General features: G+C 43.3%; 1 protein-coding gene across 28 annotated transcripts in view; it reads right to left on the bottom strand.

The window, feature by feature from the left end:
• Positions 1-4,727: 4,727 nt before the first annotated feature.
• Positions 4,728-23,328, bottom strand: part of PLCB4 (phospholipase C beta 4) — a 383,120-nt gene continuing 364,519 nt past the window's right edge. For 19 of the 28 annotated variants that reach the window (XM_058287543.2, XM_058287545.2, XM_071211552.1 and 16 more), the window contains 7 exons: positions 22,329-22,404; positions 19,432-19,607; positions 15,652-15,753; positions 11,874-11,931; positions 11,351-11,437; positions 8,341-8,377; positions 4,728-6,253 (listed from right to left, as the gene is read on the bottom strand). In XM_058287543.2, the coding sequence (XP_058143526.1) occupies positions 6,165-6,253; positions 8,341-8,377; positions 11,351-11,437; positions 11,874-11,931; positions 15,652-15,753; positions 19,432-19,607; positions 22,329-22,404 (625 nt within the window). In that variant the 3' untranslated portion in view covers positions 4,728-6,164. The remainder of the gene's footprint in view (positions 6,254-8,340; positions 8,378-11,350; positions 11,438-11,873; positions 11,932-15,651; positions 15,754-19,431; positions 19,608-22,328; positions 22,405-23,328) is intronic. The other 9 variants (XM_071211556.1, XM_058287552.2, XM_071211558.1 and 6 more) reach the window with 1 other exon arrangement.

The following is a 23,328-nucleotide window of genomic DNA, read 5'->3' as shown; positions in this document are numbered from 1 at the left end:
CCCACTCATATTAGCAATCCCAGTGGCTTTTTGTTTTTAAAGTGAAGTCTCTGGGGCCTCTTTCTGAGATTGTTTTATCATCTTCATGCTCCCCATGTGTGGCTGTATCAGTTAGCTATTGTTATGTAACAACCACCATTTACTATTTCCCATGAATTCTGGGGTTGGCTGGGTGGTTCAGCTGGTCTCAGCTGCATGCTCATGCATCCGTTGCCGGCTGATGGGATGGATGAAACATCTTGATGCACCTCTCCGAGCCTCCCACATCCTCCAGCAGGCCACCCTGTCCAGCAGGCCACCCGTGCCTGTTCTCCTGCAGTGACAGGGGTCCGCAGGAAGAAGAGAATATGCCCCTGCTTGAGTCAAGGCTGCTGCTATCCCACTGACCAGAGCAAACCACATGGCCAAGGCCAGAGTTAGAGCAGGAGGGCACTGCCAAAGGGCAAGGGTCTCATCGCCCACACTCTCATGGCTGGAGCGCTGATGGCAGGGACTTTAATGGGCAGTACTAGGGAAATAGAGAACAACAGTGGGCTCCTAATAAATAGTTCATGGATGAATGAATCAGGTTTGTTCAATACTGAAGGTGCGTCCAGTACAAAAGTTTGTGTGGCTAGTCAAGGTAGTTTAAGTGAATTCATGTTAAGAGTTGCAATCTGCAGGATACTAACCTTTTTCTAGAGAAAAGTCAATGCTAGGATAAAAAGCTGTGTGTGAACCTTGAGAAAATTAAGTGCAAACACTGCTTGAAAAGGGTGAACAATGAGTATTTTAGTATTTTGTTAGATCAGTATATTTCCTCACTCAAATTATATGATATCAAAGTTCAGAAAGGACCAAGGGTCAATTCTGGTACATTCTGATTTTTCATAGCGTTGGGTCATGGTGTGAGGAATCTGATATGCAACATGAAATTAGTCACCTTTGGGAAATTTTTCCAAATTTTATCTTGGTAGAGGCTGTAAGGTACCTCAGATTTCTGAGATAACCAGCTCCCAGAGATTATACCTCAATTCCCCAAACTTGCAAGAAAGTACTGCCGGGAGAGAAGAAATATTGTGTAATTTATCGCAATCGCCACCTAGTTGTTTCTTTCACGTAAAAGCAATGCCGCTGCTATTTTTAGCCATCTTCCTGCTCCCTCCCCCAGTATTTTTTCATTATTATAACCTACGGAGCAGAACGCTTTTCATGAAATGGTGTTCAAGGAGGTGTCTCATAAAAATTCATCCCAGAGGCACAACCGGGGGTTATTATGACATTAAAGATGCAATAGTCAGGTCTGTGCTTGGGGTGCTGTTAAATGCCAAGCATCAAGGAGAAGTTGCAGAAAACTGTGGCCTTGAGTTCGATTTCCAGTGATGAAGGAGACGCTGTTTCGGTGGGGAATGGGGCGTCCCTAAAGCAGCCTCCACGCTGAAACAGCACTCTCGTCATCACACTTAGCACTGACCGGGCCACACTCCTAAGTGTCTGCTGGCCATTGTGACAGTCACTCTGTTTTGAATTTTACACATTAAAGGATGTTAACAGTAAGATGAGAGGAAATTTGCTTTTCTTGAAATTGAGAAGACGAATTGAAGAAAAAAAGCTTCTTTCAGCCTTTCATTCAGTTTTTCAAAGACATTTCCTACCCAAGAGGCCAACAGACAGTGACAAATCTGTCTACTGGGCAGAGACGCCAGTCATCTGATGGTTCCTGGATACCTACCTGTTCTGTGCAAAAGGATGTGCTAAAAAGGAAGCAAACCTGAGAGGAAACTAGTTTGGGCTGGTGAAAAAGCCCCCGTGCAAAAAGAGTTTTCAAAGAGCCAACTGATGACCAATTATTTCTTGCTTGAGGGGAAGGATGGAGCACATTCTGGAGGTGGCATTTCGGGGTGCCTTGTAAGGCCTGGGAGGCCACCGTTAGGGGGTGTGGCTGGAGATGTGCTGCGTGTGTGTGGACAGGGAAGAGCCTCCGTACAGACTGGCTGGGCGAGTGGGCAAGTTGGGGCAGGAAGTGGTGCCCAGTCCAGTAACTTCCACGTTGGCCCTTAGGGAGAGCAGGGGAAGCAGCAGTCATGCGCAGATGGTAACAGGCACAGGGCCGTCGTTTGTGGGGGAGAGGAGTTTGTGTGCAGAAGGGATGTGAAGGGCAACAAAAATTCAGCAGAATGTTACCAAAAATGTTAGCGATGCGAGAAGTTGTAGAGGAGGAGGGAGCTTCCTAGGCAGGCAGAGTTCACGGGACTTACCAATAGGCTGGAAGTGGGAGCCCATGGGGTGAGCAGAACAGATGGCCCAAGGCTCAGCACCTGGGACGTGCTGTGAAGCAGGGAGGGTCTCTATTTCTTACTGGTTACACATAATGGGTCTTGAGCCATTTATTTAACTCTGATAGTATGAAGGGAAGAACTAGAGGTTGGGGGAAGTAAGGTCAAGTTTAAAAATACAGATTTGATAATTCTTTGTGAAGTATAAATTGAAGTTACATGACTCAAGGAAACAGTAAGGGAAAATATACAGAGAAGATTCTCTAAATGTAGCAAAAGATAGATTTCTTTCATTTTCGAGTTGCTTTCCAGGAAGCTCATTGCTAAATTTCAAACCCATTTCCAGGAGTGTCCCATAGTTTAGGCTTTATGATGGCTTTCTTATCCCCGTCTTTAAAACTTGTCCCCCACCTCCCTTGAAGACATGGTATTAGAGGAACTTGCATAAAGGTTTTGAAAATACTTTTAGTTTGTTTGCTGGGACTGCTGAGAGAAAGTACTCAAGACTGGGTATCTTAAAACGATAGGAATGCACTGTCTCTGTTTGGAAGCTAGTGGTCTAAGATCAAGGTCTTGGCAGGGCCATGCTTCCTCCTAGGTCTGTAGGGCCTGGTAGTGGCTCCCTGGCAATGCTTGGAATAACTCAATCTCGGCCTCTGTCGCACGGCCAGCTTCTGTCTCGTGTCCAAGATACAAGGATTTCCTCTCCTTACAAGGACACCAATCCTACTGATTGGAACCTACCCTAGTCCCATTTGGCCTCGTCTAAACTAATAACATGCTCAAAGGTCCCATTTCCAAGTAGGCTCAACATTTTGGACTGGAATATATTTTTCTAGGGAAAACAATGTGTAACAAGCACATATTTCATAGATTCCAAGATACACATCTTTTACTTAACACCTCTGAAATTGAGATGTGTTAAAGGATGGCGTCAGATTAGCTGGCAGCACACTTTCATTCTTTTGTGGTATGTAAAATAATGGTGCATCTTGTAATCAGTGGGTGTTAGATTTGATGAAATGTGGTACTTCCTGCCAGGTTTCCCCATTTTGGCAATCTGGCTTCTTTTCCACAAAGCCTTTTATTCCTTAAAAGGGAAAAAGCATTCTGCTCAAGGGAAGGGGAAGTACAGTAGTGTAGGGACATTCTAATCAATCAGAAACTGGCAGTCGGAATTCCTTTTTGGGTGGAAAAGAGGGAGAAGGGTGAAAATTTGAGATTCAAGTGCCCTAGATGCCACAAAGTCCTAAGAGTAGGAGAAGCAAGAGGCAGCAGAAGCCAAGCCAGGCTTGGGAGAGGCCCAGTATGAAGCAGGCTTGCTTCTCATGGGGCATCTCTCTAGAAAACTGCCTCCTGGAGAACACCCACAGCATCAGGAAAGCATGGTGCTAGTAGCTGACAAAGGGCCAAAGGAGGCATTTAGATGGATGGACTTGAGCTATCACCTGACTCCAAATAGCCTATAAAGCTCCTGGGGGATTGAGAAGTTCCTATATATCCCAGAAGAATGCTGGAATAATCTGGGCTCAGATGAGGGCTCTATTGAGCAGGGACCTCAAGACCCGGGGATGGCAGGGCCCACCTTGCAGGGAGCTGGGACCTGTCCACCAGCAGGGAGACTAGCCGCTCCTCTCCACTGCTAGGACACGGCATTTCCCTCTGCTCTAGCTGCAATCAGGGGAAAGAGGCAGGGAGATGTGAGTGGGGAAGAAACTCTGAACAGGGGATTGGGCTCTGAAGCAATAAATGTCCCTGATGTAAAGTGTTTTCCAATCTGGAAAAATGAGTTACGTTAATTGGTGATTGTTTTCCTTCATAAGTGAGGATGCAGGATTTGACTGCAATACGAAATAGAAAAAAAACATTTCTTTTTTGTAGTACATTTGAGTTGTGTATACATTTTAATCCTACAATGGAATCTTTTGGAAGGCAACATGTCTCACTACTGAGCATAGCATGGGTTAAGTCAAAACCTGGCTCAAGTGATAGCTCCAGAAAACATAAATATGGTGGTGAAGGAGGCTAAGGAGCCAGTGAATGACCAGAAACATGGGGAAAACGGAGTGCCTCTCAGAAGCAGAGAAGAAAGAGGAGGCAAGTGGTGGGTTCAGTCAAATGCAACAGAATGGAGAGAGAAGCTGGGCTCTCAGGAGAAGCCATCTGATTGGACGAGGAAGAGTCATTTGGATTTTTTGAAAATGGGCATCTAAACGTGGTGTTAAGTGCTGCAAGATCTGTAATCTAACGCCATTGTTTCATAGATAGAAAAACGGAACCGGAAACTTTACAGAATCCAGTTCAACTCATAAAAAAGACAAGTAAATTAGATTTAGGGGTCAACCAGAATCAGCGAGTCTTGTCATTTGGGGGGCACGAATAAGTCCCTTTTGAAAACAGTGAAGCCATCATGTATAGAAGAGGCATAAAATGAACTCATAAACTTCCCTGGGAGCAAGCACTTCACCGGTGTTAAATGTGTTTTAATATTTTATTAGAGAAGTTGGAAGTTTAATTTCAATATTGATGGTAACAATTTTCTCTGCTTTGTTCAGAGGAACACATACTTGAGTTGTACAAGCGTATACAACAACTCAGTTGGTGCTGTGTGTGCTAACATCAGTGATCTGCTGAGCTCTCGACTGCCAGGCTCCCATGCGCTCCTCTCAGCGTTGGCGACATGGCTCCATTCCCAACAGAACGCTTGTTCATGCACTGTCTGCCACACAACTACAGCAGGGCTTAAAGTTCATGCAGATTAGGACTGCAGCAAATTGTTTGATATTTAACAGACATAAAAAGGTTATTTCCTGATATGAAATTCTGAAAATCTGCATAAATATTTGTGTAAAATTAAGTTAATGTATTTTTTTCAAACTAGAACTCGAAGTATCAAGAATGCCCACATAAATCATATACACATATATATAGACTTTTCATTATGCTAAAAGTCTCAATAGTCAAAGTAGATTCTGTGCCATACATGAAGTTATTTGGCATTAGATTAACTGTGTCTCTATAGGTTAGTCTTAATTGGTGCTTGTGTAGCATGCAAACATAGTTCTAGTACTCCGGTTTACTAATCTCGTCGTGTGGCAATACTTAGATGACTTTGCTCTGTAACGGTGTGAATTAAAGAGTATAAATACTTCATACATGGTCACATTTACAAACGTTTGCCAAGAACCACTTCACGATCTTTAGGACGTAAGAGTGAACTGCAGTATCTGGAGTCTGCAGAAGCAGTCCCTAGAAAGCAATGTCCGATGTCGACTTTCTTACGTGTGCCCAACAGAGTTCAAAACACTGAGTTTTGGCACAGGTACACAGGTCGATTTATTCTATTGTTCTAAAAATTTCCATGACTTTTTACAGGAAATTAGCTTCTTATGGCATGGTAGAGACATGGCACTTACTGATGAGGTAACTTAGATATAGACAAATTCTGCAAAATTATTTGTCTAGTAGACCACCACTGCTGCTGATGAATTTGTAGACAGAGTTGGTTTTTCTCCCCCCAGTGCATGCACTTGCTATTAAATTGCTAATGCACTATTGTTGCTGCAGCTCAAACATGTTCTAAGGTATCACAAAGCAGACCCGTGAACGCCAAGCTCACTTACTTGTGATGGTATTTCATAGCAAACATGTTTAAGTTGTATTATCAATGGTTAAACTCTGCCTTACTGGGATAAGTAAAAATTTTTGTGGATCTGAGCTACTTTTGGTCGGCCAAGGAAAATTCAATACTCAACACGTTCAAAAGGAGTATATTGTAAGTCATTCCAAGGCTCTGGACCCAGGTCACGTCTGGTCTCTACGTAAAGGAAACGCAAAAGAAAACTGCTTTCCCCCGGGGAATGTGTTCAGCTGCTGGAAGGGGCTCTGACGTTGCATGGTTCTGCCACCTCAGTTAGCGTTCTGGAGTGTCACACCACTGTAGCTGGCCTGCGGTCCATCTCGGCTTCCAATTTCACCATCTGCTGCATCTCCTTCGCCTGTAACACCAGAAACAGGGCCTCACACGTTGAAATCCTCCCATGAAGGGATTAACAACCCCAGGCTCCCTTCTCTTCTGAATCTGAGGTTGTCACTACCTCCTTGCTACTCAGAGTGTGGGCCATGGGCCAGCATCTCAGGGGACCATGTTAGAAATGCAGACTCTCAGGCCCCACCCCAGACCTACCGGATCAGAATCTGCATTTTTACAAGAGCCCCCGGAAATGTTTATGCACAGGACAGTTTAAGATGGACTGGTCTACTCCATGCCAGGAAAATAATTTGACAAAGGGGCTGAGCCAGTCGCCTGCTATGTATGCCGTGTCACATCAAATTGTTTTTTTGATTTAGTTTCTACAAATTAACACATTGATTTGCCTGTGTGTAGACAATTTATCACTTTTAGGATAACTGTTGCTTATATAAGTATCATTTATTCCCTAAATAACCTGAAATTTAGTTCATTCCCAAAGGATCTGACTGCTGGAGATGTTTGGGTGGGAGCATATGACATTGCTTTCGCTGGAGTGTCCTGCAGCTTTTTAGCTGTGGGGGTCCTTGAATCATAGCACCCAAAACTATCCCTCTGGGCTGTCACTTCTCTGGGATAATTCATGCTTCACTAGGAAGTAAACCATGGTGAATTCAGTCTCATAAACTGGGACTATGTCACGGAAACAACCAGTTGGTTCAGTGGGGTGGAAAGGGGTCAGATGGGGGAAAGAGTCAGGTGACAGCTAACTGCTTGGCGACTTGGGAAAATCAATGGAGTCATTTCAACTTTTACCTTCCAATTGGTCATTTGGCTGCTTTCACCCAGCCTAAAGCGTGCACCTCCTTGGAAGAAAGATAAAGCTGCTTTTCCTTTTTAGTGATACAACACTTTGAATTCAAGGACATTTAAGAATGGAAAAGTGATATAAATCAGAGGATACTTAAGTGCTCTGCTGTTACTATGCTGCTGTGCTTGGGGATTCCCCTACAAGGGAGGGCTAGCGGGAGGGGCTGGTCACCTTTGTAGGCTGCACTACAAGAGCCTAACTGTCCCAAATGAAGTCCTGTTACAAATACAGTGATTTTCTTATTTTCACATCACAACTTTAAATCTCAGTGTGGTGGGGATGGATATACCACCACCAGAGAATTTTCTTTCTGCTTAAGTTTGTGATGGATGGGTTGCTTTACCCAGATATTTTCTTATGCTTAAAGTATAATAATACTCTAATAGAGAAATGAAGAAATGGAGAAAATATACAAACATGAAACTATGACACAAACAGTATTCATAAGAGATGACAATGAAACATTATCAGCACTGAAAATTAAATATTTTTATGTTCAGAAAATAGTAAAAAGATTCTCTATGCTTCTCCCTTTTGATCACTTAAAGATAATACAGGAGGAACAATGTGACATTAAAAATTATTCTAAGAGCTACTAGAGTTTTTCTAAGAATAGGGTAACCATTCATTCCCATTTGCCTGGGACCATTCCAGTTTTCCACAGCCCTGGCCATTTTGACTGGTGCCCCCTGTTCACTCTCAAAACCACCCTGGCACGGGTGGTAAGTTCTATAGTCACTGTACTTCTGAGAGGTGATTGGGGTCCTGAGCAGACTGAGCAGGAAGCACCACTATACTCGTTGAATGATGATTCTGCCCATAGACCATAGATCTGTCATTAAAAGTCACCAACCAACTGTTAGTGGCATGCTTTAAAAATCAACAAGGGCCATACTTGTTGGGAAAGATCTGACTCAGGGCTAGCTGTGGTCAGTCTTTTGACAACCACATGTAACACTGCTCTTGATGGCTCCTGCATATTCATTCAGTCCTGTCATCGGGGTTTCCCAGATCTGCAATGGGAAACACTGGCTGAAACGCCAACCGAATTCGTGGAAGAGTTTGGCCATTTTGCTTTGAATATTATATCAGAAAGCCAAGCATGAAACAATCAAGCTTTTAATTCCAAACCCTTGAATATTAGCTATGAACAGATGTGACTCAGCGATGGAGACCGCACCGAGAAAATACTGACGTAATTGAGAAGGAAAGCAACAGCTTGCTCATGATAGTTTCAGTCCTACCTTGCGTTTGGGACACTGCATGACAGGATTTCAAAAGCTGTTTGTACAAAAATAGTCATGTCAAAATTGAGTCATACATACAAAACAAAGAAAATAAATGAATACTGAAGTGAATTTGAGAAATGAATGCAAAACCATATACAGAAAAGCAAAAAGCTAAGAGTAAACATGTATACACCCATTAGTGACACATTTTCCCCAAATTGCTCTCCACAGGAAAAAAAAACAACAACAAAACAGTCAATGCCTACAAGCCCAGACTGCATCCCTCTCCTGCAGCTGAGTAAGAGCCCAACTGGGGGGACACCCCTCCCCTTTATTAGATGACAGGGCTGGGAACAAAAGTCATTTGTTCAAGCCTGGGTGTGCCAGGAATGGAGCTGCTAAGGTCTGAGATGTCAGGATGGATGAGATGTGATGTGGGTGGGCGTTCTGAGAAAACTTGAGGAGGGAGAAAACATCCCCACGCTTCAGAGGTTTGGAGGAATACCTGGCTGACCACGAAGGCAAGGCCGTAAGGTGGTTTGGGAAGTATGGGGTGGGAACACAGAAGCAGGCGCAGGCCATTACGACCTGAGTGGTTAACGCTCTCAGTGTTGTGTCGGCTAATTCAGTGGATCCGTCCCTTGCTCTGGGGAGACTTTTGTGGGGACTGTGAGCACTGGGAGACGGAGGAGGGTGACAGAATTAGTAAGGAATCCTGAAGGGGAATACTGTGGGAGATGTTAAACTGAATTCGTATCTGGCTTAGAAAAAATGTCTTGGGGTCTAACAATGGTTTGGGAGATTGTTCGAAAAGTTTAGAATCTTCTGGAGACGTAACTATTTTCTGCCTATGAACCACTTTGCTGGCTGTCACGGGAACCCCCCTGCACGGTTCCAGACGCTGTCTTTTCTGGAATCACTGTCTTTGGCCCCGTGCCGGTGGCAGTGCTTTAACGCACAGTCAGCCGATGGAGCGCTTTCTGACCTTACAGGTCCACAAAATCTACTACCCAGATCTGGGATAGAAGCTGTTACTCATCAGGCCATATTTGTAAAGCAAAGTTTAACCCAAAAACTCAAGGCCAAATTCTCCATGTGGTGGAAGCTGCGGTGTGCTACCTTGGATTCCTTTTCATTGACTCACAGTAAATCTTCATCGAATCTCAAGACTGCTCATATTCTGCACTCTTAAGCTTCTGACACTCAATAGCTACCACCCACAACAAATACTTTACTTAGGACATATTGAAAGGAATTACGTGAAATTTGGAACCCAAAGTCACTGTCCTCCCACAGCATCCTCTCAAGACAGCTGTCACGGACCTGATGTGTGAGAGCCAGCACTCTGGGGTCCTTTGAATGGACACAAGCCCCGGGAGGTTTTACCGTGTGCTCCGGCCCTGAATTAAGAACACCAGGCAACTGTGTTCTCCAGTTCTGACACACACCACTATCGTAGTCAGGAGTAATTTTTAGCATATTTACATTCTTTAGTCAAACTTGTTGCTAAGCAACACAATTTCTAAGTAGGTTCTTAATTTGGTTAACTGAACCCTAACTGCGCCTTACCTTGCATTGTGCCTTTCTTCTAAGGAGGATTTAAGAAATACTTTTCAAGACATCCTTGTCCCCACCCATCCCGGATCTCCCTTCTCCAGCACGAAAGGGGATTCGACCCCTTTGGGGATGGCGGCTTTACCGCCTGTTCATGTTGTTCATATTCCCATGTTGACGGGGGCTTTAAGCGCAAAACTGTAAGCTAGATCACTTGTACCAGAACAAGGCGTATCTATGAGTTGGTCAAATGTACTAGGCCCATGAGCCAATAAATATGTATCGGCCCCTTTGGGGATTTATGGACTGTTCATGAAAAGAAACATATGGCTGAAAAAGAAATATAAATCACAGAAGTATGTAGATGAAGAAAACTTCTGTCCACCATAAACCACCGACTCTTAAATGGGAGCTGAATATATCTGTTGCAAGTGCAATGCAAAAAGATACTGCTATTTTGCTTTGCTTTCTTGAAGGTACTTTTAGCATAATTCCTACTTGTTCTTCAGGGAGAACTTTAACTCTAAAAAAAATAACAACCCTTAAATTGAATTACTTTATAGAAAGGAGACAGTAGGGAAGTACAATGTAGCACAAGTACATATTTCATCGAAACCTCTTTAAGGTATCTATATGCAGTAAATGGTTTAGAAACAACTTCCAACCCAGTCACATCTCAAGAGCGCAGTTTTGAACTGAGGCTGGTATGTAAACTGGCGCTGAGGGTCATTTTGCCTTGTAAGCTAAAGGTGTTCCCGTCAAACTGAAATGACACCATGAAGACTGGGGGGCTGTGTGGCCCACTGGGGACGAAGCCCACCTGTCCTGGGCTCCAGATAAACATCCATTTATCTTGGTGCTGGTGTATGCCCAATGGCCTAATTAAACAGTTGGATTTTGGGTCACTCTTTGCATTTCTTTAGCATTTTGCCTTGCTGGGAAAATGCACCAAAAGTATGACAGCCACTCACATTAAGAGGTTTGCAGAGCTCCTGCGGCTCATGCCTTCAGGTTGGCTTATTCTAAGCCCTAGGAAGGTTTTTATACTTTATTTTTTTAGATTGAGGTTGAAAATGGGTGGTCCTCTCATCATTTGCTTTTATACATTAGTATCACTTGCTTATAGATTGCAAATGATGAGACTCTATAAACGAAAATGGAGAAAAAAAAGTTGCAACCTATTTTCTTTTCCATTCCCTTTCTTTAATGTCATCCTTAGAATGCCCATAATTTATTCAAATAACTTGATTCTTTTTATTCCCACGTACATACATTCCTTTCCCATTCCAAAAAAAAAAAAGTACTTTCTTTTCTTTCTGGATGAAACAGGAAAATACAGTAACACCAAATTCTTCTAGCCAACTTTCCACGCCACTCCTGAGGCCATGGCTAGAGCAGAAGGTTCCTACGGGCCACTGCATTTGCTGGCTGGCCACCTACATCCTTTTTATGCCTTATCTAGGTAAAATACCTGCTCGTTCTGTTTCTCTAGGAATTCTAAATGTTCAAGCTGGACCTTTTTCAACTGATCCATTTCTTTGGACTGCTTCATTGCAAGCTGCAAAAAGAAAAAAAAATTCTGATCAACTTTGGATTGTCATACTAAAAATTATGGGTGAGGGGTGACTTTTAGTTTACATTTTAAAATAATATTTTTAAAAGCATGAAAAATAGTTTGGAAATGGAGTTTGAACCCATAATTCTACTGAGAAGACCTTTTCTGCTAAAACCTTAGAAAATAACACAATGCTTATGCACAATTAAAACTTGGCTTCCTTTTGGGCATGACAAATGGGTGCCAAATAATTAGCTTCAAGATTTTAGTGAGAGATTTACTTTCACTTTCAGGGAGCAGAGAAGAGAAGCTGGAATGTTTAATGTACAGAAAAATCAAATTAAGCAAATTAGTTAGAAGTGTGATATCTAAGCATGAGTTTCTTGGCTCTAGTTTTTCAAAGGAAGAGTGCCAAGGAAATTATATATAAAGTACTTACTCTCTTTCTTTCTTCCAGAAACTTTTTAGTGTTGCTGCTGTTTAACTCCCTGACTCGCCTAGAAGTAATGGGCATAAATAATAGTTGGCATGATATTGAATGGAATTCCTGTTACACAAAGAAGAAAGCGTTAGATTCCACCTAACTAGGTGGATAGGATGGTTGCTGCCTTTTCCTAATTCTTCTTGTGAAAGTTTCAAAATACAATGTACAGAGGAAAGCAAACACCTACACACTCATCATTCTGATTAGTCAATAGTAATGTTCTGCCATTTACACTTTTAAAAAGGCAATAAGCTGTTACAGAGATCCTTCAAGCCCCTTTCAGTGCTTCTTGATTCCGTTTCCCTTCCCTCTGCCCCCAGAGGGGATCACTTCCTTAAACTGGATGTGGACCTTCCCATCCGCATGCCTTTATTTTCCAGGCTTCTGGGAAGAGAGTGGGTGCGGGGCTGGCCTGAGACTCTGCATTTCTACCAAGCTCCAAAGTGATGCTGCTAGTCTAGACTGTTTGGTGTATTTTCAAAAGTTACCTAAGTATATAATATATTGTGGGTTTCTTTCTACAACTTCTCACTCAGTTTTAGGTGGTAGAGATGTATCTATGCTGCCAACTACTCAATTATCTTAGTCTGCTATACGGCTTTTTCCATTTAAGAAGAGATTACAATTCTTCCCTTCTGCCATGAATGGAAAGTGGGCTGTTTCCAAACAATACTACAACGAACTGGTGCATGTGGCCTTGCCCTGCGTGGCGCAGAGCAGGTGCTCACTAATTACCTGTTGGTAAACAAACAAATGAAGCTTATGCATGTCTTCCTGTGCATATGGGCAAAGACTTCTCTAGGGTATATGCCTAGATGTGGACTTGCCAGTTCTAGACTTTGACGAGCTTCTTCATTATTCCAAAGCGGGTGCACCTGATTTGCACTCTCGTCCTTTCTCCGTATCTTCACCCACTCCTGGGATCATCACACACTTACATTTTGTCAGTCATTTGGTTCTGATCATGTTGTTTTAATTAGCACTTCCCTGTTACTGGTGAGGTGGGAAGTTCTCCCATGACAGAATAGATATAACTAATTCAATTTCAGCAATAGTTAATGGGATCTTTCAGGTTTCCTCTTTATCAGTCAATTTTGGATATTTTTACTTTTCTAGACAACTGCCCATTCCATCTAAGTTTTCAAATGCACTGGCAAGGTTTTTATAATAGCCTTGGTTTTTAAAAATGCTTACTCTATCTGCCCCTTTTCATTCCTAATTCCTAATTTGTACTCTCCTTCTTTTTTTTTCTTGATCAGTCTTACTAGAGGTTTACTTATTTTATAATTCTTTTCAAAGAACAAGCTTTTGGTTTTGCTGATCATCTGTCTCTACTGTTCATTGTTTTGTGTTTAAAGACTTTCTACTTTTTATATTTTTTCTTTTTGAGATCTTTGGGTTCACTTTCTTTTTCTAACTTTATACCTTCTTTATTTGCGTGCTTAACTCAGTTTTCTTTTTTTCCTTTTAAAATATATATAGTTAGGTGAAGATTTTTCATTCTAAATAATTTGCATTGTCATTCAGGTATGTAATGTCTTCTTTGACCCAAGAACAGAAATGTTTCCAGTTTCCATGTCTTTCTCAACAATCTGATTATACATTTTAAATAGTATTTCTTGGAAGTCTCATAAAGCCCACATCTGCTCTGTGTATTTTATCTTGCTCTACGTCTCCAGTTGTTTTTAGAGAACCTGGCTAGCCTCAAAGTTATTGTCCTCTCATTTCTTTTCTGTGTATATATGTGCATCTAGAAGGCAACTAACCCTTTGGCACAGAAAAATTAAAAAATAAAACCCCATCATTTGTAAATGTTTTGGAACTATCTACCACTGGAATACAAAGTTATAATCAGTTAAGTATATTAAGTCAAAATAAGGAAAGTAAATAAAAGCCTTGCCAATTACGTTATCAGTAGTTTAGTGAAGATAATTTTTCTCAAATGGGCTGAAGTCCCCTTTACAACATATTTTTTAAAAAAATGATAAAGTATTATTTATGAGCACATTTTTCATGTTTAAGTCTATATTTTACTCTGACAGTGTAAAGTAGTTCAAATTAATGAGTTTCTATCATTTCTGGAATGTTTTATTTTTGAGTCATGCTCTGCAGTGCTCTTTCCTTGTATATAAAGCCCTTAAACAAAGTTTCTTGCTTGAGACTACCATCCAGAGAATAGTACTTTGTTTAAATAAACAAGAACCAAAGAGATACTCCTACATGACGGTACAAAAATAAGCCATAATGGAAATGATTAATAAACTCCCTAGAGCCTTCTTATCAGACACAAAATGACACTGCACAGTGATTGGATAATTACTTGGCCAAAGTATTGAAAAGGCAATTCCAGGTCAAATTACTATATTCCATCGCTGGTCCATGAATTCCAAAGAGCATCTGACCTAACAAAATTTCAGCACAAAAAATGTGCCAGGTGGTATTATGATATACATTTACATTTCAAGTTCAACATTACTAATTGTTAAACACATGAAACATGTTTTAAAAATCAACAAAACTGGAGGTAACTGAACAGGGTTCCTGCCGAGACCACACGAGGAGGAAACTCCAGGTACCCAAGCGAGCAAGCACGAAGGACCCTGTGGATGGGGAGCCGAAATGGGGCTGCAGTTGTTGCAAAACTCCCTGGCAGTTCAGCCTTGAGGCTAACAGAGCCCCGACTGCCCTGCAACCCTAAACTTTTGTGCTTGTGTTTCCAGCCCAGGAGCTAAGCTTCACTTTGCTCTACACGGGGTAGGCCAGTGGGCCATAAACTTCCACAAGAAAGCCTCCTGCTGAGCAGACATTAGTTCTCCAGAGGAAGGAAATGCCTGTCCAGTGGGCGCACCCAGGCTCTCAGCTGCGGCGCTCACCCTTGGATTCTCGGAGGCTTCCCGGGACAGTGGTGAGCATCCCTGGTGCAGAGGCTCTTTGTGACCACTGGGATCCCGCGGTTCTCTCAACCCGCTCTTGGGCAGCCTGCCGTTGCCCTGCTCAGATCCCATTTACCACTCATGGCGAAAGGTCTGCACCTGGAGGTCACAAAAAACCCTCCCCCAACCCCGGGCCTCATAGAGGGAGGGACCGTGGTGGGACGGACATTCCTAAGTCTCCTTTGGGATCAGGCTAAAGGGGGCTCCAGCTGAGACCACACCCCGGCTCCCCCTCCCACTCCTCTTCTCCAGAGGGCTCTTCCGCAGGAAACCTCTTATGTGCCCTGCTGCCTGCCTTGGTCTCTGCTTCTTGTAAACCTAACCTAAGGACAAGGACAAACCAGAAAAATGGGGTGAGGGCTTCTGAGACCATCCCTGGTTTGAAGGACAGTGCAGAGCACATCAAGAAAAAAACAACCGTCCTAAGTGCTACTGTTCAGAAACGTGCCACCCACACTCTCCAACCTGAGCAGGGAGAGGTGCTGGCAGGAGGATCCAGTGGAAGGCGCAAAGGGTATCTTGGAATTATATTTATTATGCCGTGTTTTATATAATTTCATTTGTAAACAAGCAAATACAGTTTATTAAGTCTATTAAATGTCAATTAGTTTTACTGATAGCGGTAAACAGAAATCTTTGGAGACTCCTGTTCTACAGCAGTAATAAACTTCACAGCAGTGACAATAGCAGAAATCTTGGTTCTTCCTCAGTAAATCTCTTTCTATTTCAAACCTAAGTGTGTGTGGACAAATGTACACTCTGCTGAGAATGTGTCTCACCACGTGCATTCTCAGACTCACCTTTCCCGTTCTGCTTTATTCTTGATGGATTTATCTTGGCTGATGGCTTTGCTGTTTTCCATAGAAATCTTAGCCTGGTATGCTCGCATTTCCTTGCTTTCCCTGGGTATGAAAACAAACAAAAAACAAATGCCTTGAACCTTGAAAACATGCTCAAGGAAATAAGCAAGGCACAGAAGAACATGTATGGTATCACTTAGAGACTACAGATAGCAAATTAGCAGAGTTAGAGAGTGGACTGGAAGTTACCAACGGGCAGATGGATTGGGCAAAGGGGGTGTGTTTGGGGAAACACAGGTGAATTTCAGGTAATGTGAATTACATCTCAGTAAAGATGTTGGGGACAAAACCCCTATATAACATTAGGACTAGGTTCACTTTTTAAAAAAATTACTGCTCTTGAGTTATTTTGTGTTACTATTTTGTGGACAGGCAAGAAGGAGCCCCAGCCCCCGTGGATGCTGGGTCACGAGGAGCAGGAGTCGCTGGTGGAGTCGACACCAGCGGACTGTGAAGGGGCAACGATAGTCCATCCATGAAATACAAGGATTTTCCAGCTTTGACCCACTCGTTTAAGCCCATTCGGGCTGGAAGAGAGAGAGGATGTTTTAGCCCTCATGAGAACTTTCCTGTTTCCTGACAGCCCTGGGAACGAGGGGACAAAATGGTTTGAAATAAGCACAGGAAGTAGCAAAAATACACGTTTACAAGGACAAAGAGTCGCCGTGTATGGAAATATGTGACCAACACTCGTACCCTGAGATTATTTGTGCACACATTAAGTTTAGGGCACTAAAGGAATATTATTCACAAATAATTTTTCTGGAACCTATGGAGATCTCCTTAAAGCACTACCCCGAAGCGACTGAAGGCAGACAGGTTGCCTAAGTGCTGTCATTTGCTGTGCATCAAAAGGGACGGGCAGCCAATGAAGATGATTTTTTAACAAAAAGGGGGTGGGGTGTGTGGGCAATACTAAATGGTGAGTTCTTCAGCCACACAGGAGGAAGACAAATACAGAAACTCCTGGGCCCAAGAGAATACCTGAAAATTCTCCATAACGTGCACGTCAATAGGCCATTTCTTCACTCATTCATTCAAAGAGCATGGATCAATGACCAAATGCTGCTGGCAAGGGGGAGGAGGGCGGGATTTTGTAACCAGCAACGACGACTGTGATGGTAAAACGAAACCACGACCAGGGGATTGAGAAAAAGCTCAACTGCTGCTGTTCGTGATTTCCTCTAAAGGATGTCCATTTCTCAGCCATCTGTGCACTTGAGGACCCCGGTCTAGGCAGAGGGAAAGTCTGGGCCCCGAGGCTTCCCGCTTGGGCCACGACCCTCCCAGCCTCAGGATGGGCACAGGCCTGGCTCTGAGGCTGTGCCAGATGCTTCAACAAGCAATCCTGAACTTCTCGCTTCTCACAGGGCTGCTGGCTGGTGGCCCCACACACCTCCATTCCCAATGACCCCCATTTACCTTCCACCCACAGTCTTTTCTGCTCTTTATTAAGTAAAATCATGATTTGACCTACTGCATTGCCAGTCATCTTAGAGTTTTTATCAGATCCCTGAATGAAGAGGATGAGGCTTTGGGGAAAGGCCATTGTCTCCTTTAGTTAGTGGTTAGTCCAATAAAGAGTATCTATTTTGTGCTCTTAATTTGATATATTTATGACAGCAGTTCAAAGTCCTCTTCTCGTAATACAAAAAATGAAAGTTTATCCTAAAAAATGATTTGCAAATTGATTTCCTAGGAATTCACAATTAAATATTTGCTTAGATAACAAAAAGGGAAACGGACTTTGGCCCAGTGGTTAGGGCGTCCGTCTACCATATGGGAGGTCCGCGGTTCAAACCCCGGGCCTCCTTGACCCGTGTGGAACTGGCCATGTGCAGCGCTGATGCGCGCAAGGAGTGCCGTGCCACGCAAGGGTGTCCCCCGCTGATGCGCGCAAGGAGTGCCGTGCCACGCAAGGGTGTCCCCCGCGTGGGGGAGCCCCACGCGCAAGGAGTGCGCCCGTGAGGAAAGCCGCCCAGCATGAAAAGAAAGAGCAGCCTGCCCAGGAATGGTGCCGCCCACACTTCCCGTGCCGCTGACGACAACAGAAGCGGACAAAGAAAAAAGATGCAGCAAATAGACACCAAGAACAGACAACTGGGGGAGGGGGGGAATTAAATAAATAAATAAATCTTTTTTTTAAAAAAAAAAGAGCATTATTTAACTGAAGGAATTAAGCTGAACGAGAGCTGAGAAAGAGGGGGACGCCAACGTGAAAAAGGAAGCACTAAGCGGGAAGGAAACCAGCAAGCAGCAACGAAGTTGTGGTAGAGATGCCAGTGAAATCACTGCTCTTCTGGGAAGTCCAGCTCTTCATTTACAGCACTGTAAAAGGAATATTTCAGTTTGCTATAACAGGGAGAGACTAAAAAGGAATGGATTCTTCTTTGCTGTGGTTTCAGTTTCCCGGCTGCTGAAGTAAATACCATACAATGGGTTGGTGTAAAGAACTTACTGGCTCAGAGTTTTGAGCCTAGAAGAAGTCCAAAACCAAGGGGCCAGCAAGACGATGCTTTCTCACCAAAGACTGGCATTCTGGGGCTGGCTGTCAGCAGTCCTTGGGGTTCCTTGGATTTATGTCACACAGAGATGTCCTCTCTCTTCTAGTTTCCACTGGTATCCAGCTTTGAGCATCTCTTCCTAGCCTTTTCCTTCCATGCCCAGTTTCCTCTGCATAAGGGGACTGCCGCTGTTCTGCAGTAAAGCCCATCTTAACTAACATCTCCAAACGCCCTATTTAAAATGGGCTTGCACCCACAGGACCGGGGGTGGAGCTGGACATTCCTTCTGTGGGAGACACAATTCAATCCCCAATGCTGTTGACCAGGACTACCTTTCTAAAAGTCAGGAAAGTCCTAATCATGTTAAAAGGGAAAAGGAGGCTTTCTCCACCTTTAGCCATTAAGTGACCAGGATGGAATCTCTCTAGGAGCTGAATGGATTGGTCTTTATCTCCTTTCATGTCTTCTCTTCTGAAGAGACTCCAGATCATTTCTCAAAGGTGAATTCTAGCCCTGCCATTCTGTGCAGCATCACAGCTTGAAGAAGTTGTGGGCTGGACCCCCTTAGGTCCTGTGACACATTTGGTACTTATCACAGGCTACTTGTAATGCTGTGTGACGTTTCACGAGTGTGGTGTCTTGCCAACACTTTTAGGCCCTTTGGTGGCAGACCTTTTCTGACATATCATCTTGCCCACATCAACCACATGTGTTATACACAGAAAAGCTCTGTAACATCTGGCAAGTACGTGGACTTTACCAAGGGTATTTGGAAGACAAGAGTCACAGCTACAAGCAGTTGACTACATCAAAAATCAACAAAGGAGTCTGTCTTCAGCAATGTAGGGAGGGAACTCCTCATCCAATCTGCTGAAGATGAGAAAAACCAGAGCGGAGCATTTCAGAGCAGAATGTCCGCTTGAACTCCAGCATGAGCTCCTGCAGGACCTTCCAGCCAGCCGACCCCTCTGGGACACCCCAACTGAGGACGTCAGCATCACCCTTGCTTAAGTTTCTGGTCTACCCTACGGGATGTGAACTTGCCAGCCCCCAGGTCACGTGAGTCGTTCCTTACGGTAAATCTCTCCCCTCCCCGCCATCTCCCTCCCTGATGTCCCGTTGCTCTGGAGGGCCCTGGAGGGAACAGTGCTGCGGTGCGAGGGCCGCCGGCTGGGAAGAGGGCTGAGATCCCGAGCGGCCGCCGCTGTTGTCCTACCTGTCGTGGGACAGCTTCAGCTGCTGGGTCTGCTGCTCGTGGGCGCCGAGGAGCAGCTTCCGCAGCAGCTCGCACTGCTGGCTGAGGTGCAGGTCCCGGATCTCCTGCTCCTCGGCGCTGTGCGTGTTGATCATCTCCGACCACTCCTTGGTGTGCTGCGCCACGATCTCCTTCACCTGTTCAGGAGGAATGCTGTCACCTGGCATCCCGCAGGCCAGGCACGAAGTGAAAGCACACTCCTACTCGTATCTTAGACGCCCCCCGCCCCGTTCAGACACCTCTGACCTACTGAAAACAGTATGTGCGAACCCCTGGGAATGAGGGCGTGATTGCAGCTAAAAGCCAATCACTTTGGCTCTAAATGTAACCATGATGTCACCGTCTAACTGCCACACCCTGGTCTGTCTGTGCCCTCAGACCCTTTTCCGATTCCACTGGAATTCTGTCTCCTCAGCTTTTCCAGCTTCCCTTTCCTAAGGCCATGGATCCAGAAGGAGAGCGCCGTGATCGTACTCCTGGGCCATGATTTGCTGTGTCAACCCTAACAGACACTGGAGTAGATGGTCTTCCCTCCCCTTGCCTCTCCCATCAAGAGTTAGTTAATTTTGTGCATCAAAGGACATTATCAAGAAAGACAAACCACAGAATGGCGGAAAACATTTGGAAGCAATATATCTGGTAAGGGCTTGATATCCAGAACATATAAAGAACCCCAAAACTCAACATCAAAAAGACAACCCAATTTATAAATGGGCTACTGGTTTACACAGAAGACATGCTAATGGCCAATAACATAAGAAAAGATGCTCAGCATCATTAGTCATTAGGGAAATTCAAATCAAAATCACAATGAGATACCACTTCACACTCACTAGATTGTATATTATTGGAAAAAAAAATGGAAACTAAGTGTCGGAGAGGATGTGGTTAAGTTGAAACCAGAGTGCATTGCTGGTGGGAATGCTGGTACAATGATGCAGCTTTGTGGAAAATAGTTTGATAGTTCCCCAGAAAATTAAATATGAAATTTCAATCCTACTTTTGGGCATACACCCAAAAGAACTGAAAGTAGGAACTTAGATATTTAAACCCTGATGTGTGAAAGTGGAAGTGGCTGGAGCAGTTGAGTGCCTGCCTCCCACGTGGGAGGTCCAGGTTTGGTTCCCGGTGCCTCCTAAAAGACAAAACAGATAACAAGCAGACAATGAGCAAAAATAGCAAGAACAATGAGCAAGCAGATGAGGGAGCCATCTCATTCTGATACATGCTAAAACATGGATGAACCTTGAAGATATCATGTTAAATGAAATAAGCCAGACACAAAAGAACAAATATTGTACGATCTCACTTGTATGATATAACTAGAATACACACATTCATAGAGACAGAAGATTACAGGTTGGTGAGGGCAGAGCGGTTGGGAAGCTAATTCTTCATGGGTACACAGGTTTGCTGGTTTAAGGTGATGGAAAAGTTTTGGTAACAAATGGTGAAAGCACAAACTGTGAATGTAATTAACAACACTGAATTGTATACTTGAGAGTACACAACTAAAATGGGAAATGTTATGTTATAGACATGTTAATACAATAAACAATTAAGAAGTATTTCTCTACCTCCTTGAATCTGGATGGCCTTGGTGCTTATGGAAGTAGCAATGCTTCAAGCAGGTGCTTGAAGAGTACTTGCCCTTCGACTGCATTTGGAACCCCGAGATAACCATGTAAATGAGCCCATGGCAGCCAGCTGAAGGATGAGAGCCACCGAGAGTGAAAGAGCCAGCAGACAGCCAACCACCAGATGTGCGCCAGGCCATCCACCCCCGCTGACTCTCCGTTCATGGGTGAACCTTGCCAAATCAGCACAAGAGCTCCCGCAGCCCCAATTTCTGAATGCAGCCCCAATTTCTGACCCAAGTATTGTGAGCTAATAAATGGTGGTGATTTCAAGACACTAAATTTTGGCAAAATTTATTTAGCAGCAGAAGCAAACTGATACAGTTGTCAGGGTTTCCACTTTGCTCTTTATGTACCGCATCTAAAAACAATGGCAGGTTGAACAAACAATTCAAAGAAAGAGAGAGTGGCAACTTAAGACTTCGTGGCAGAATGGACACAAAATACAAAGCCCCAAGGAGAACTTCAGCTTTAAGTGCTGGGCTCGTCCTTGCATAGAGTAGGGTCTCCGGGATCAATGGCAGATCAAAGAGCTGCAGGTACATAAATGGACACTGGCTGGTTTGACCAAAAGCTAGAGTCTGGAACTTTAAGAGTTTTGGGGTTTTGGTTTATTTTTACCCCTTTTAAAAGACTATTATCGTTGGAAGACTTGTCTGTGTCCTTGACTGGCACTTGGTGTTCAGCTATCCATGTATCCACTAATGCAATAATGTCCCCCCCCGACTCCTATTTTCTTGTGTTCTGGAGAAATCTAATTATGCTCATCCCCCTAGAACATCACCTCTTGATTTTTTTCTCTTCCCAAAATTTCCGCAGCAATGTTAGGTTAAAGTAAATACCAAAGAGTTACTACTTAACCCCCAAACTGGTTGATTTTGTTATTTGTTTACTGTAACTTCTATAGGGAGGCATAGTCTGTTTATTGCACTGTGTTTCTTCTTAGCCTGGACATTCATCATTTCATTGACACTCACAAAAACCGCTTGAGGCAGACAATCCAGATGTTGTTAGCCTATTTCTACAGGTGAAGGAAGAGATTTTCCAAGAAATGCTTCATATGCCAGTGAGTCCAGAGTCAACATGAGCCCTTGGTCCCCTGGTTCGCAGACCAGCCCCGGGCTGCGGGATTTTTCTGGTTTATACTAGGTACTGCTTCTAAAATTAAAAAAATACAGTGTCTTCTGCAAGCCATTGCCATGATAAGAGACATTTTCTTACCTTAGATTTGTGATCTGATGTCAATGTCTGAATTTTAATTTCTGTTTCTTTTTTCATTTCGAGACAATTACTTCCTCTGAAAATGGAAAATTGCAAACGTATGCCAGAAGTTAGATATCTTCCCATTCCAATGGGCCTTTGCTATAAAGCTCTCTGATGAAGACAATACATTCATCAAACATGGAAGGCTACGGCTCATGGGGCAGCGACAGATTTTCTAGTAATAGATTTGCACCTTACAAAATATTATTTTTATCCTGATTGCTCAATTCAACCATTTCACAAAGATATTGCAGACCTAACAATTATTTTATTGCAGGGGCCTGCTGTTGTCAGAGTTCCCATTCTGGTTCTTGTTTTTCTTCAAGCTATTTTTCATTTATTCAATAAAATATTATTTGGGATTAAAACTGGAAAATAGGTCCTCAGTCTATTAAAAGGGATTTTTACAATTCTTTTGGTTTGGTTTTAGAGCCAGATTTTTATCTTTTCGACATGCCAGTGAAGGAGACAATACATATGAGGTAATTGCCCAGCAACCATTTCTGCTTATTTCTGTGATTATTTTTTCCTCTTGGAATGTCCACATTGTAGCTGAAACCAGAGCAAGTCCTGAGCTGCTTTTCAGCATGTGTGCTCTGATTATTTTGGCCTAAGTCAAAATCCTTCATTTCATTATGAACTGACAGCTCTTTTAAGAGAAATATTTCATAATCTCAAAATGCCGGGTCTCTCATCAAATATTTTACTTCTCAAAAGCTGGCACTGAGTTGTTTCTCCTTTAGGCTCTTATTCAGTAAGCTTCTAGCAATGGTGAACTATTCCCCTGGCTTAAATTTTACCCATAGTCTTACCTGTTTGGGATAAGCTAAGGAGTCCTGTAATATTAAAAATCGAGACTGTATTTTTCTCTCAGGTGTTTTAACTTTATTCTTCATTCTCTGGCTATGCAAAATGATTGCTGTGAATTTGAATTTTCCCACCTCCAGCTGGTCCTGAC

Source organism: Dasypus novemcinctus, chromosome 24 (assembly GCF_030445035.2).
Source record: "Dasypus novemcinctus isolate mDasNov1 chromosome 24, mDasNov1.1.hap2, whole genome shotgun sequence".
Taxonomy (NCBI): Eukaryota; Metazoa; Chordata; class Mammalia; order Cingulata; family Dasypodidae; genus Dasypus; species Dasypus novemcinctus.
This window is presented reverse-complemented; position numbering and strand designations above follow the sequence as displayed.